The following is a 15,255-nucleotide window of genomic DNA, read 5'->3' as shown; positions in this document are numbered from 1 at the left end:
GATTTAGCGCTTTAGTTCCATTCTTAACAGTGTAATTCCCATTAAAATCTCTAAAGCATTCCTTCACTTTTATTTATTCCATGTTATTTCATTAGTTTAATTCCTCATTCTGTTCCCTCTGCTGGGGGATCCCTGTTTAGTTCTGTCCTTCCAGATGTAACTGCAGTAAAGACGAGCCTGGAAGGGTCAGAATGATTGATTTCCAATATTTGAACAATTGGAAACACAGAAGTGGGATGTTTGCTCCCTCTGATTCAGCAGGTGTTTCTCCTTCATTCCAACTGGTGTTTTAGAAAAAGGTTGACCAAAGGTCAATCGTGGACCAGTTACCTTTCCTTTCTTTTTTTCCGTATTCATAATATTTGAGTACAATAAATTAATAAAAAAAATTAAGATTGTGATATTTCATACTCAACCAGAAAAAGTACAGCTTGTTTTCTTGCTCGAGTTCAACTCCAGCGCCAGAGTGCTTCAAAAAGGCCCCTTCACACCATTCCCCAGGGCCCATCCGGTCATTGCCCTGCAGTCCAGCATTCCCCAGGACCAGCCTCGGGCCATTTACCTTCAGGCAAGAGTCTCTTTCGTTGGTCAGGCCCCTGCAGCCTTCCTGGGGCTACTGGGTGCATGTGCCTTCGTTCTTGAAGCAGCTTTGGAGAATGCTCTTCCGGGGCCTCTGGAGCCTCCCAAAACCATGTGGAATCATGCCTCATTCTCACAGTTTTCAGAGGCCCCAGAGGCCATGGGAGAGGACACCCCATTCTCACATGGCCTCTGCTGCCTAGCACTGCAAGAATGGTTGTTGTCAGGTGTTGGTGAATGCAGTTATGCCACCCAAAATATAATGGTATATTACTGTTGATGTGTGTCACGGGTTACCATCACTGACCTAAAGCAGGGATCTCCCAATTTGTCAACACAACGATTTGTGGGCTTTATTCTAGTTGGGGAATTCTGGGAGGTGAAGTCCACAAGTCTTTTAAGTTGCCAAGTTGGGAGACCCGTGACCTGATTGAATTTTCATAAACGTTTATTCATATCGGTCATCCCTACATAAGTTGGAACTTTTGTTTCACAAATCTTTCAGATGATTTTCATTTTTCTTATCTAAAATAAGAATTTTACTCAAATTTTTTAACACATACAACAGCCATATGGCAAGCAGGTAACACGAAGTAGCTAAGTTTGCAAATTTTAAATACGTAATAAAGAAGGGTCAAGAATAAACAGAATATCGTACAAAAGAGAATAAGGAAAACCAACACAATCCCAAATATCTTTATCACTTCCTAGTTTTGGATCTCAGAACTCTGGGTTCAGCCTGACCCAACTCCAGGGCCGCAACAGCGGCAGCCGCTCCGCCCATGATCTATAACCTCCCTTCTTCAATTCCTGGGTCATCTGATTCCAGGAGGCTTTGTGTTCCTCCACATAGGCCGTAGCCTCCATAATTGTACTGATTTTTTCGTAATGCCCTCCCGGAAAATCATCAATCCCTCTGGCATCAGCCATCTGAAGCCCACTCCTTCTGGTACAATTTGCTTGACAAAAATAATATTTCTTTCTTTTTCACGTACCTGTCTGGGAATCTGCCTCAGAATGGCTATCTCCTGCCCCTGTAAATCAGTGCCCCACTCCTATGTTTTCTAAGAATTTCATCTCTCGTCTCTCTTCTCACAAATTTGACATGAACCTCTCTGGGAACTGCATGCGTGCATATTGCAATTAACTCTATAAACTCGATCCACATCCCAATTCATGAAATCAACACCTCTCCCAAGAAATTCTCCCAACAATTTAGTCACAACATCTCTCAAGTCTTCTTTGTCCACTTCTTCCAAAATATGAAACCTCAGGAAAAAAAACATTTTTTCCATCTGTTGTCAAGCACAGCATTGCCTGTCGTCTCCTCTCTTTTCTGCACTGCCCGCATCTCACCCTCCAAACCTTCCACTTTCTGCTTGTTTTCTGCTGAAACTTGTTGAGTATCCTTTAAATCCTTTTGGATAGTCACAATTTCTGCTCTTATTTCATCCAATTTCTTGTCCATATTAGATAACTTTTCCAAAATTCTCTCCATCTCTCCAGCAGTTGGTCTCTGACCTTTTGCCATTAAGGAAAAAAAAAAATACAAAATCCTCAGGCAGGCACAGTATCCTTGTAATTTCCTCCGGATCCACCAGGGGGCACTCACAGGAGCAACGAGTCCAGAGTACAGTTAGTCAACCAGGAAGCCGAAGGGAAGTGATGTCATCAAAATTCTCATAGTGAAGGCGGAAGCTGGACGCCACCACTGTTCCCCAGAAATCTTTCAGATGATGATGCAGCAGTTAAGGTTCCCATTTGTGGATTTAACAGATTAACAGAGTTGGAAGGGACCTTGTAGCTGTAGTCCAACCCCCTGCCCAAGCAGGAGACCAAACACCATTTCTGAGAAATGCCAGTCCAGTCTCTTCTAGAAAGCCTCCAGTGGTGAAGCTCCCACAACTTCCGATGGCAACTTCTGTTCCATGGGTTGATTGTTCTCACTGTCAGAAAATGTTTCCTTATTTCCAGGTTGAATCTCTCCTTGGTCAGTTTCCATCCATTGTTCCTTGTCTGGCCTTCTTCATGACTCTTGTTACACCAACCAGTTCAATTCCGTATTCTAGCCTGGAGGCACAACCAGAGGAGCTGTTCTGGTCAGGATCTGGTGAAATCTTTTCTCTTGCTGCCTCTTCAGCTGCTACCAAATGTATTACAGTTCATAAATGTCTAGAAGGCATCGGTGATCCACAAACATTGCTCTTGCAGTCTGCTGTTCAGATGATGAAATAATAGCAGTGGAAATTGCTAATCTGCAGTGCTGCTGCTGGCTTAGGCATCAGAAATCTCGTCAGATCTTCAGAAGAAATACAGCCATACCGGCTATCTGGCAACCATTCCACGCAGGGGACCAAAACTTGATTTTGGTTGACGACGGAGGCCATAAGAGCTGGTGCTGGACTTTTCAGAGCAGAGCTGAAGGCAGTCCCAGGGCACTCAGTTGCATTGTGTTGTGTCTCCCAATCACTGCTTCTCCTGTAGGCTTACTTAAGATGACACACCTCCCCAGCTATCTGGGTTTCAGAGTCTGATCTAATTTTCAATGTTGTTTTCTTTATTCAGTTCTATTTTATTGATGGGAATCTTTTTTCCCCCTCAAGACTCTTTGAGACAATGTACCTCCAACTGTGTTAATTAATACAGGTGGGAGAACGTTACCGGTATCTGAATGAAAGCATGACAATAAGAAAAGATAGCTTTGAATCTCTCGGTAAGAAGTAGCACTTGGAAATTCCTTTAGTTAGCATGTAATACAAATCAAGAACAGTCTTAAAAAGATCCAGGGATAATTATAGTCCTTCTGCCAATCAAAAGAGTTGGGCCTGCTAAAGGCAATGTTAGGTGAAAATCTCTTTTTTGTCTCTCCTGGAGCCGTTGCCACAAACAAAAACAGGGCTGAGGTCTAAAACTTCTAAGGAAGGCTGGTTGCAATTCCAGACTTGGTTCTAAAATTTGCAGAAGAGCAGAGTGAGAAACAGTCATCCCTACTGATTAGTACTTGGATTGGATTGGAGAAATCTAGGAAACTCAGCACTGCTGTCTAGGCTGGGAAGTTTTAAAAAAGCACGCAGGGAGAGGGAATGGTAAGCGACAGCTGTATCGTGTCTTCTCAAGAGTTGCCAGTTACTCCAGCCGTCATTCCTAGTTGTCCAAATGATTTCCCCAAGCCCGGCATTCACTGTCTCTTCATTCATGAAACCAATTATCAAAAGCAGGAAGAGACTTTGCATAATTTGTGACCTGTGATTCTTTTTCAGATTTTGCAAGCTCTCGGGAAGTCCTACCATCCTGGCTGTTTCCGCTGTGTGGTGTGCAATGAATGTCTGGATGGCATACCCTTCACTGTAGATATGGAGAACAATATTTACTGTGTCAAAGACTATCACACGTGAGAATGCAGAGCTCTGCAGGGCAAAAGGAAAAAGGGGGACCCCCGGCTCAGATCATGAGGAAGGGTTGGCTGCTGCTAAAGGAGACAGGATCCAGGATCAAGTCCAGTTAAGGACTGACAGCAAGGGGATCTAGTGGTCAATGTTTCTGTATGTTGCATTGAAAAATGTAACAGGAACCGGGGCTACATTGAAATGGCTGTTTTCTTTTTTCTTTTAAACATTTCCATCAGGGATATTTGGAAATGAATTAAATCCTGCCCTCTAAAGTGATGGCACATGGGGACCAAATAAGTCTCACTAGATGGCAGCCATTCAGTCGGAGGGGATTGTCTGAGGTTAATGGGATCATCATTTTGTTCTGCTATCCTGCTTTGACTAGAAGGAGGGATATCCTTAAATCCATAGCTGAATTTAAATTTCATACGGTGTGGTCTAAAAATGTGCAGCACAATCCTGGGATGGGGTTGGGATTAGCTAACATTGTTTGCTCTCAATTGTTGAAATGCTGCCTGCTATTTTCTCTCTTTGCTTCTCAAGAAAAATATAACTTATTTTCCTCCCCTCCCCAAATCTAGGGTTTTTGCACCCAAGTGTGCTTCCTGCAACCAGCCTATTTTGCCAGTCCAGGTACGTTCTTCTTTGTCGTTCAGTTAATACTTTGGCCTCAGCACAGCCATTATGTGCTGGCTACAAACACAACTTTTTGTCTGTGCAGCTGAGTTCTCACTATGCTCCAAGCCTAGTAATTAAACCGCTTTGACCTTTGACTGCTTATATGCAGGTTTTGGTATGTTCGGGTCTTTTCCCTTGTAAGATTGAAAGTATTTAGGCAACGTTTTTTTTTTTTTAGTTTGTTTGTTTTTTTCATCATTTAGGCAACGTTTTGATGAGATCTCACTCATCATCTTCAGGCTGGAGTTTTTGGCTTTGTTCTTATGTGACAAATGTGACATGCATATATATATGTAGGTCTTGGCATATTCAGGTCTTTTCCCGTGTAAGGTTGAGAGTATCTTGGTGACATTTCAACGAGGTCTCACTCATCATCTTCAGGCTGGTGCTTTCAGCTTCATGCTTCTGTGAGCAAAAAGATTTGCTCACAGAAGCACGAAGCCGAAAGCACCAGCCTGAAGATGATGGGTGAGACCTCGTCAAAACGTCGGCAAGATACTCTCAACCTTACACGGGAAAAGACCCGATATATCCAGAGGCAACAGCTTCTTGGGTACAATCTTCTGGAAAGACTTTCCATGCCCATTAAACTGAGCAATTCACTGCAGGCACTTTGCCTCCTCAGGCACAGGGAAGCTCACTAGCTTGGTTTCCATCATACATTGACCCAGTCGGCTCTGTTGGCACATGCTGAAGCCAAAGGGATGGGCAGTCTCAGCAGTTCTCAATGTCTGATGAGTCGTATGAGATTCCTAAAGTGTTTCTTTTCTGTACTCTGCTGATGTGGGCTCCTATCTTTCTTATCATAGATATAGGACCAAGCCCAAATTTTGCACAGAAAGTATATGAGCCGTGGTGGTGCAGTGGTTAGAGCGCAGGACTGCAGGCTACTTCTGCAGACTGCCTGCTGCCGGCAGTTTGAGTCTCAGAGGCTCAAGGTTGACTCAGCCTTCCATCCTTCCGAGGTGGGTAAAATGAGGACCCAGATTCTGGGGGCAAGAGGCTGACTCTGTAAACAGCTTAAAGAGGGCTGGAAAGCCCTGTGAAGTGGTATATAAGTCTAAGGGCTCTTGCTATCTTCAGGAACCATAATTTCTGCACTTAATTTTGCAAGGAAGCTATCGAAGTGCTGTCCCGGTGCCTGGAAGCCGTACGGGTCTGGATGGGGAGAAACAGACTCAGGCTCAATCCCTCCAAGACGGAGTGGCTGTGGATGCCGGCACCCCGGTGTTATATAGCGAGTTAGTGGCCCCAAAGGAGGTGGTTCGCAACTTGGGCGTCCTCCTGGATGGACGGCTGTCCTTTGATGAACATCTGGCGGCCGTCTCCAGGAGGGCCTTTTACCAAGTTTGCTTGGTCCGCCAGTTGCGTCCCTTCCTTGACCGGGATGCCTTATGCACAGTCACTCACGCTCTGGTCATGTCTCGGTTGGATTATTGCAATGCTCTCTACATGGGGCTGCCCTTGAGGTGCACCCGGAGGCTACAGTTAGTCCAGAATGCGGCTGTGCGAGTAGTAACGGGAGCCGCTCGTGGTTCCCATGTAACATCACTGCTGCGTAGTCTGCACTGGCTTCCTGTGGTCTTTCGGGTGCGCTTCAAGATTTTGGTTACCACCTTTAAAGCGCTCCATGGCTTAGGACCGCCTGCTGTTACCCTATGCCTCCCACCGACCCATACGCTCTCACAGAGAGGGTCTCCTCAGGGTGCCGTCCGCCAAACAGTGTCGGCTGGCAGCCCCCAGGGGCAGGGCCTTCTCTGTTGGAGCATCGACGCTCTGGAATGAACTTCCCTCTGGCCTACGTCAAGTGCCTGATCTTCGGACCTTTCGCTGTGAGCTAAAAACGTACTTATTTATTCAAGCAGGACTGGCATAATAGTTTTTAATATTTTAAACTGGTATTTTTATTGTTTTGGGGTTTTAAATTTTTTAAATTTTATATTTAAATTTTTAACTATCGGCCTTTTTGTAATATGCTCTATTTTAAATTTTGGTTTTAATTGTATATATATTGTGTTTTATTTTGGCTGTACACCGCCCTGAGTCCTTTGGGAGAAGGGCGGTATAAAAATTTAATAAATAAGTAAATAAATAAGGAAGGAAATGAAATATTTGGGAAATGAAAGAGGTTTCATTGTGGCATTTATATAACAAGGTGGGATTTATATAGTTACAGAGGGAGGTTTCAAAGTACCTTTATTTTCCTTGAAAGCCAATGATGGACACCTCCCCAGTTTTCACCCTCTTTCGCTGTCTCTCCAAACTAGGGTTCCGAGGAGACTATCCGGGTGGTTTCAATGGACAGGGATTACCATGTGGAGTGTTACCACTGCGAGGTAAGCCTTAAGAGCTGCTGAGGCAGCCCACTTGAAGGGAGGGAGCAGTTTAGGGCTAGTCCTCCCCCCTCCCCCCCCCCGGAAAAGAAATCTGTTCAAAAGGGTTGGGGGAAGCATATTCCTGGGGTGTTTTGCTTTTATTTCCTGATTTGCCTAAAGCCCAACCATGACCCAGATGACTTGAGAATCTCCATAGACCTCTGTAGTCGTCATGCCGCCCTGAAGCTGACTTCAGGTATCGTAAGTCCACTGGCCACTAATGGATGGGGATCTTCTTTTCCTTAGGATTGTGGGCTCCAGCTGAATGACGAGGAGGGCCGCCGATGCTATCCACTGGAGAGACACCTGCTCTGCCACACCTGTCACACCAGGCGCTTGAGCGCTAAAATGTCGGCCCACTCGCCCTCTGGGTACCCCATGCGTATCACGGAGCTCTGAGGCTTCCGCTTCCCATCTACTCAAGGCCAGGAGGAAGACCCCTGCTGGGAAGAGGGCTCAACAAGGGACTCTCTAGAAAGACAAAGCAGCCACCATTATTTATTGCCTGTAAGATTGGAATGGCAGGGGCACCTCTTGGGTATAATTTGCCTAAGGGATCCTTTCCATGAGGCTGGTACTTGAAAAGCCGTGCACCCATGGGTCGGTTGGGAAAAGGGCACATTGTCAGAGCTGTTGGCCTGGCTACCCATTAATACTGGCTTATTGCCATTTTTATGGTTGATTGTTTGAGCTCCCAGAAGAAACATTAGCTTTCCAACAGGAAAGAGACCAAAAGACTTTTCGCCATGTTTTAGGCCTCCTTGCACCCTGACCTTGTGGCTCTTACAGTCTGAGAGGCACAGTGGTGGTTGCATGCATCAAAAGAGCGATGGCCAAATTGAATGTGATTTTTAAAAGGAACCACTTTGTAGGGGATACCTGTGGGCATTCCAGCTTGGCCTTTTGTTGGGTTTTGTTGAGCACACAAGAGACTCTGTGCTGGAAGCCCATGCATGAAAGGACAGAGAGCATTCCTATTTCAGGCTGTGTCAGGCATGGTTCTCAGGTGCTTGGAAAGGTTTGGTGTTTCCAGGTGAGGCAGAAGACACAGCTAAGAGGAGAGCTGCGGGCCCTCTGGGAAGACCGGTTACCTCAGAGCTTTCTGGGATCCGACAGGCAGCAACTGTCTGCAGAGCAGCCTTGCTGAACGCAGGGCTGCCGATGGGGAAAACGGGAAAAAGCTGCTCCGTTCCCAATCCACAGTTTTTTTCTTAGCGCTCTTCCGCAGCAGAGATGTGAATGTGTCAGAATGGGAAACATTTATATACAAGTGGTATGAGCTTATTCATTAAATTTAATTCAGATTTGAATTCAGCCAAATCGAGTTTCTGTCCCATCCATTTCTTTGCACCTGCCACCACTTATTTTTGAAGGGAATCTTCCCAGCATCCCGAAGTTCAGAGGCAGCCTGGAGCCCGGAAATGATTCTGCTCAAACAACAGCAGAACCTGCCAGGGCCCAGGTGCACTGGGGCTCCCTGCAGAAGCCCTGCACAGTACAAGGAAAGCGGATTCTTGCGCTGGATCCACCAGGTGACCACAGGCAAAGAAACGGGGTCTCTTGTCAAGAAGGATCTTCCGTGCATTTCAAACTTCACTTGGCTCTTCTCAAAGTCACTCTTTTGAAACGGACTTCGGTTAATAACTTCAGCTTGGAGTTTCTGCAGGAAGGACCAACAGACGAAGATGCCGATTTCAGCTGCGTGTTGATGGCCATTGTCTTGACTCCTCCTCACCTGAAGAGCTCCTGACTCTTGCAAATGTACAACATTCCCTTTCTTTCGGTTTAAGGGATGGCAGCTCTGTGCTATGACTTGCAAACATACTTCTTCTAGAGGTATTTTTAAAACAGTTGCTTCCCTCTTTTTGTTTTTTACAACTTGGTTATAACCCAGCTTTAAAGGCCAAGTTAATTATACTTGAATCCACAGCACTTGCATGATAATTCCCATGGCCTCTTGACCATACAAAACGTTTTTAGGTAGGTCACAAAACAGTTTTTAAAAGTCTCAGGAAACAATAGTCTTTTTTCTAGGTGTTTGGATGTAAAGAAATTGGCTCAGATGTATAGCAGGGAAATACCTAATTTGGAACATAGAGGATTTTTTTTTATTAGCAAAAATTAAAACATATAAGACATAATGTGTTAAGTGTTAGCAGTCTTACACTTCTATTTTGGCTAGACTTTTAAAGCACATTTCCAACTCTGGGAAAATCTGTGTTCCATATGGAAAATGTTTACTTTTTCTATTAAAAAAATAAGCTACATTTTGATTATTTGAGACAAGGTGGTGCCATTAATGTAATTAAAACTGACCACATCAGTTTACGTTTCAGGTTCAGCCATGTTGTATTAATTCCTTGCATACATTGACCCTGAAACCGTTTCAACTCGCTCCTTCTGATAAAACCACCTGGATCAGCCCTTTGGAGACTGGAAGCTGTTGGTGCTCCAGCAACTTCAGGGAAAGTCCACTTTGGGAACCAGATGGAAAAACATGGCTAAATCTGTTTGAAAAGTACAAAAACGGCCCTCGTGGAAGAGCAGCCAGGCTGACTTCCCCCAGACTATCCGGACAGTCCTGTCGGCTGCAGCAGGAGCCTTTCCCAAGGCTGAAGGGCTGGGAAGAGGGAAGAATCAGGTGAGTCAGAGCAAAAGGAATGTAAGCAGTTCCTTCCAAACGGGGCGCTTTGAAAGGAGGCCCCCTCCCCATCTCATCAGATCAACCCTTTTAAGGCTGCTCCTGATGGTTCCGTTGGCCTTTTCAGGTTTTGAAGTTTCCAGAAAGTCATTGTGATTCCTTTGATGTTACTGCAAAGGTTCCACTCTTTCCTCTTGCGGATGGATTTCTGGAGCTTTCTGGAAAGTACATCTCCTTCCTCTGCTGTTATGGAATCTTGATTATTTTAGTGTCAAACTTGTCCATTCCTGCTACTGCCTTAATCTTCTGCAAATACCATAACAGCTAAAATATGTACACAGGCTATTATTTTTCAAACATACCCAGCTATTTCATTTGTTTAAAATATTTCAGGGGATTACCTTTTAGATACTTAAAATAGATTTGTCAACCTGGTGATTTCCTTCGTAAACTATTTTGCTGTTTTAATTTTTGTTTTTCCTCCATTGCTGAACTATGGTCACAGCTGAAGAGTTCTCTTTTTTTCAATGCCTTTTTTTCATTTTAAAAATATGGCCTTTAAGGAGAAAGCAGCTAGAAAGTGTCACACAGCAAAAAAAAAAGGAAAAAAAAGATTCTGCAAAAAATGTGAAACATGCTACCTCCCATCAATAGTGGCTGAACTGTGGACCCCAGGGCCCCCTCGAGGGCTGGGCTGGCCCTACCCCACAGCAGCCTGGCTGCTTTGCCCACTGGCCTCTTGCTGAAAGCATGGGGTGGGGGCGGGATGGCACTTCCCCACCAGTCCTGCCAAGGGAAGCGGCCTGCCAGCCTTTCTCCTTGGCAGGAATTTCTCCACCTGGTGCCCAAGGACACGGGGTGCTGCACCAAGAGACGCCAGATGGTGGAAGCTGCAGACAAACACTGGGAGTTCAGTGCCACCTCTACATTTACTTCAGAGAGTTTGGCTCCACAGGGATGAAGGGCTTTTAACATTTGTGCCAAAACATTATTTATGGGAGAGCTTCCTTTCTTTTTCTTTCCATTGATTCGCATGCGAGATCGATGCACTTAATGAAAACAAAGTAAATATTTGGAAGACATCCTTCCCCATAACCTAAGACTCCAAAGGAGAGGAAGAGATTTAAGGATGGGGAAATATTTGTTTCAGAACGGGTGGCTGTCTTATAATTTTGAAATTAAAAAATTGATGGGAGAGTTCCATTGAGTTAAACCAAAACTACAGAAGATAAATCTTTTCTTCGCCCCCATTAAACTCTTGTGATTCAACTAATGCCATAACCAGAGTATATGATTTGACTTAAATTAAGTTTGTTTCTTGAGAAATATTTGCATTTTCTTTAAAAGAATATAGGTTTCATTTCCAAGAACTTGGACCAATGTTAATTTTTCTTTTGTAGGAAATTAAAAAATGGCCAATTTGTATATTATGTGTCTAGTTTACATCTGCAAACATATTAGTTTAACCGTGTTTGTATATATCTTTCTAAAATGTCAGACTTTTAGTTCATAAACTTGTCAGAGTTTTTGTGTTACCACATGGTTTCTATGATTGTTGAAGACTAAAAGTTGGGAAATATAGATTTATTTATCTAAAAAAACTACTTACTATTCTCCTAAGTTATTTTAATATTAAAAGTCAGAATTTCATTTAACCTTAGATGTTATAATCTGCTTTTTTTCAATAAAGTCATTTTGTAGTTACCTCTTGATTTTATACTGTATTACATAGAAAAAAAATTGACATAAGAACAACTTACCTGTTACATGACGCCATACTAACCTTCTTAGACTTATTTTCTGTCACTGGGAATTAGTTGGGTAGCCATATAAAATTTCCTAATAAATATTCTATGTTTCTTTGAATAATCCTACATATTTGTTTATAGTCATTTTAGCCCAGAAACTCCAAGCAATTCTAGAAAAGTAAACGAGAGGGGGAAGGATCGCCCATCCATTACAAACTTCAGGCAGCTGCGCCATGGGGAGATTGCAAGGCATTTTGCAAATCTCAATTGGATGTGATAGTGGAGGCTGAAGAGAGAGAAAACTTCTGGGGGAGATATTTAAGATACAAAATTAATTCCACTCCTTTCTGAATAAATTATTTAGCACTAATAACTTGTGTTAAAGCAGTTTAGTTCTTATGTCATCATATATGTTACAGCAGAGTTCCCCAAACTTTCTGGCTTTGTGGACTGGTATGGGGGAGGGGATGGTTCCACACGAGTGGTGAGCAAAGTGTGCGCACTCAAAATGCACAAGTGGGCGCACGCACTGCTGCTTATGCAAATGGAGCACATTCTCACGCCAGTGGGGATGTGCACATGCGCACTCACCTGCCACTTCCGTGGCCTGGCTCTGAACGGCTCGAGGCCCAGTAGTGGTTCACAGCCCAGGGGTTGGGGACCCCTGTGTTACAGTCTCTTCTTAAAAACCTCTAATGATGAAGCACCACAACTTCTGGTGGCAAGCTGTTCCACTAGTTAATTGTCCTCATTGTTAGGAAGTTTCTCCTTAATTCCAGGTTGCTTCTCTCCTTGGTTAGTTTCCATCCATTGTTTCTTGTCCTGCCTTCTGGTGCTTAGAATGTTTTAGACTAGAAGAGAGCTGGAAGGGACCTTGGAGGTCTTCTAGTCCAACCCCTACTCAAGCAGGAGAACCTATACCATTTCAGACAAGTGGCTATCCAGACTCTTAAATACCTCCAGTGATGGAGCACTCACAACATCTGGAGGCAACTTCTGTTCCAGGATTGCTTAGAGGTCTGCAAAACAGACAGGTACTTCCGGAGAACTGTTGTTCTTGCCATTTGTGACAAGATTATCTGGCTTTAGTTTTTATGATTACTCTTGTCTGGAGGCAGGTTGTTTTCAGCGTCTGTCTGTTTAATACGTTGCCCATCTCACAAGAAGTTACTCTGGGCAGCATACAACAAAAAATGTAAAACAAAAGCAAATTAAAAATGCAAAAAAGCATAAAACACCTAAGAGATTAGATGAGCAACAGGGAGATAGTCTATCCCACAAGGCCTGATGACGTAACCGAGGGGCTTCCCGAAAATAACCCAGCCCTTTGCTATTGAACCTGCAACTGAAAAACATCTTTGGCTACAGCAGACCTCTCTCCCATATTGAAAAGAAATAACTGGCAGGCCACCTGAATGTCTTCTACTGTAGGTCTGACTCTGATCTCTTCGTCTTCTACTGCTACCTATCCCATCTCACCAACAGTAGCTAATTTTCCTACACTGATCTCCATCCCCCTGGGCCCTCCACCTCTGATGGTCTTAGAAAAAGATGTGTGAGGTCTATTTCATAGACTAAAAGATGAAAAGCACTAGGCCCAGACAGAACAACTCTTGCCTGCTTGAAGGTCTGTGCTGAACAATTGGCCCCGGTCTTCACACAGTTTTTAAAAATAATTACTGGAGACGTGTTACATCCCTTCTTGCTTCAAGCACTCTACTAATCATCTCATTAAAAATCCTCCCTCAGGGAGCTGAATGATTACAGGCCAATTGTTCTGACAACTGTGGCTAGGAAAACCTTTGAGAGGTTGGTGCTGGCCCACCTGGATTTGCTATTCAGACCCCTCGCAGTTTGCCTTCCAAGCGAACAGTTCGGCAAATGATGCTGTCAATTTGACTTGGCACTACATCTTGAATCCCTGACAATCTATGCACAAGTCCTTTTTCTGGACTCCACCTCCGTAGTCAGTACCATCATTCCAGAAATTCTTCACTCTAAACCAGGGGTCTCCAACCTTGGCAACTTTAAGACTTGTGGACTGCAACTCCAGTTGCCAAGGTTGGAGACCCCTGCTCTAAACTGATTCAACTCACAGTGCCTGTTCAGACAGCAACCAAAAAAAGATAGAGACTCCCAACAGATAGGACTGCAAAAAAAAATAAATTGCAACCACCCCGCTTTCCTAAGGACGATACGTTGTGCAGGTCAGAAAGGGAGCTGAGAAGGTATCTGCATTCCCCTCACACATGAACTGTTTCAACTCCTTCCCTTGGGATGGCGCTACAGGGGCACTGCAGGCCAAACCACTAGACACAGGGACAGCTTTCTTCCCTTGTACCATCTCTCTGCTAAACACCTAATTCTTACAGTGACGTCTAATGTCTGTATATATGTACTCATCTAGTCTGGCTGTAGTAGTATTCTTTATCCTTATCTTCTTTAGTCTCCCCTTTTACAGGGTGGTGATGAGGATCCTGTTGCTTTGTATGTACACTGAGTGCTTCTGTACTGGAGATAAGATTCCTTGTGTCATATCCACCAGCTTTGGCTTGGCACCTTGCTGGCATTCTGCCATCAAGAAAGGGAGGAACAAATGGGCAAGAAAGCTGTATACTTTGATGATGGGAAATTGGGACGGGGGAATTGACAGCTGAGAAAGAACAGCACACTTTGGAATCCAGTTCGTGCTGGCGTTGGGGCTGACATCTTCAAGGCCGTTTACCCTGAGAGTGGAATTTCACTAGCACAAATACCTCGGTGTTTCCCAAAACATCTTGGTGGTGCCAGATTGGCTACACACGGACAGACTATTTGGGGGTGGGGAGGGGCTTAAGGGGAACCAGGGGTTTAGTTTTGTATTGGCGCATGGGAAATTTAGTTTCGCTTGACTTTACTGCATTAGTAAGTGTCTCTTAATAAAAGTGCTTTTCACTTCAACCAAATGGAGTCCAGAGTTTTACTTCCCTAGATCATCAGACGGGGGCAGATTTGACATTAACCGGAATCTGCAATTGTGGTCAAGCCGGAGAGGACAACCCCTCTACCATGGGGACCGTGTCTGCTGTGTCGGCTCAAGGGAGCAACCAGGAGATTGAATGCTGGAGGGAGGCTTCATCCAGGTCCCCTCTTGGATTGGATCTCTCCGACTGGACGAAAGCTGTGGAGAGCCTTTCATCCTTTGGAGGTGGGTAAAATGAGGACCAAGATTGTTGGGGACAAAAGGCTGACTCTGTAAACCACTTAGAGAGGGCTGGAAAGCACTATGGAATACTAAGTGTAAGTGCTATTGCTCTATGTCTGTCTCTGTGGGGTGTGTGTGTGTGTGTGTGTGTGTGTGTAAGAGTGGGAGGGAGAGGAAGGGAGGGAGGGAGGATCGTTCTTTTTTGATGAAGTGGCTCTTTAGAAATTAAAGAGAGAGATGGAATTTAATGCCCCCAACCTGGCCTGCAGACCATAGACCTTCTCAACCTTTTCTCAAAGGGCAGAACCAGAGAAGAGAGAACAAAGGGGAGGGGACTCAGGAGGGTCTACAATCCGTCAACATGCCCCCTTTCCAAGAAATCTCTGAATATTTATGGATTTGTGTTACAAAACTCAACTGACAGCCATTTTCCCCCTTGTGATGACTTCTGATGTCAAAATGGACTTCATCAAAGAGAACCAGAAGTGTTCATTAGGGAGACCACCACAGATCTCTGGACTGGAAGTCTCGAGGTAGCTTGAAGTTATTTTTTTTTTCTGAGGATGAAAATTCTAACTTTGCAGGGTCTCAGGATGCTCGAGTCCCTCTGTACACAGACCAAGACAATTTACAGTGCAAATAAGGAAGAACAGAAAGAGAA

General features: G+C 44.3%; 1 protein-coding gene across 4 annotated transcripts in view; it reads left to right on the top strand.

Moving 5' to 3' along the window:
- Positions 1–14,220, top strand: part of WTIP (WT1 interacting protein) — a 57,897-nt gene extending 43,677 nt beyond the window's left edge. For all 4 annotated transcript variants that reach the window (XM_058155198.1, XM_058155197.1, XM_058155199.1 and 1 more), the window contains 4 exons: positions 3,840–3,970; positions 4,550–4,601; positions 6,914–6,982; positions 7,268–14,220. In XM_058155198.1, the coding sequence (XP_058011181.1) occupies positions 3,840–3,970; positions 4,550–4,601; positions 6,914–6,982; positions 7,268–7,420 (405 nt within the window). In that variant the 3' untranslated portion in view covers positions 7,421–14,220. The remainder of the gene's footprint in view (positions 1–3,839; positions 3,971–4,549; positions 4,602–6,913; positions 6,983–7,267) is intronic.
- The last annotated feature ends 1,035 nt before the right edge of the window (positions 14,221–15,255 follow it).

This window comes from Ahaetulla prasina, chromosome 12, assembly GCF_028640845.1.
Source record: "Ahaetulla prasina isolate Xishuangbanna chromosome 12, ASM2864084v1, whole genome shotgun sequence".
In the NCBI taxonomy this organism is placed as follows: domain Eukaryota; kingdom Metazoa; phylum Chordata; class Lepidosauria; order Squamata; family Colubridae; genus Ahaetulla; species Ahaetulla prasina.
This window is presented reverse-complemented; position numbering and strand designations above follow the sequence as displayed.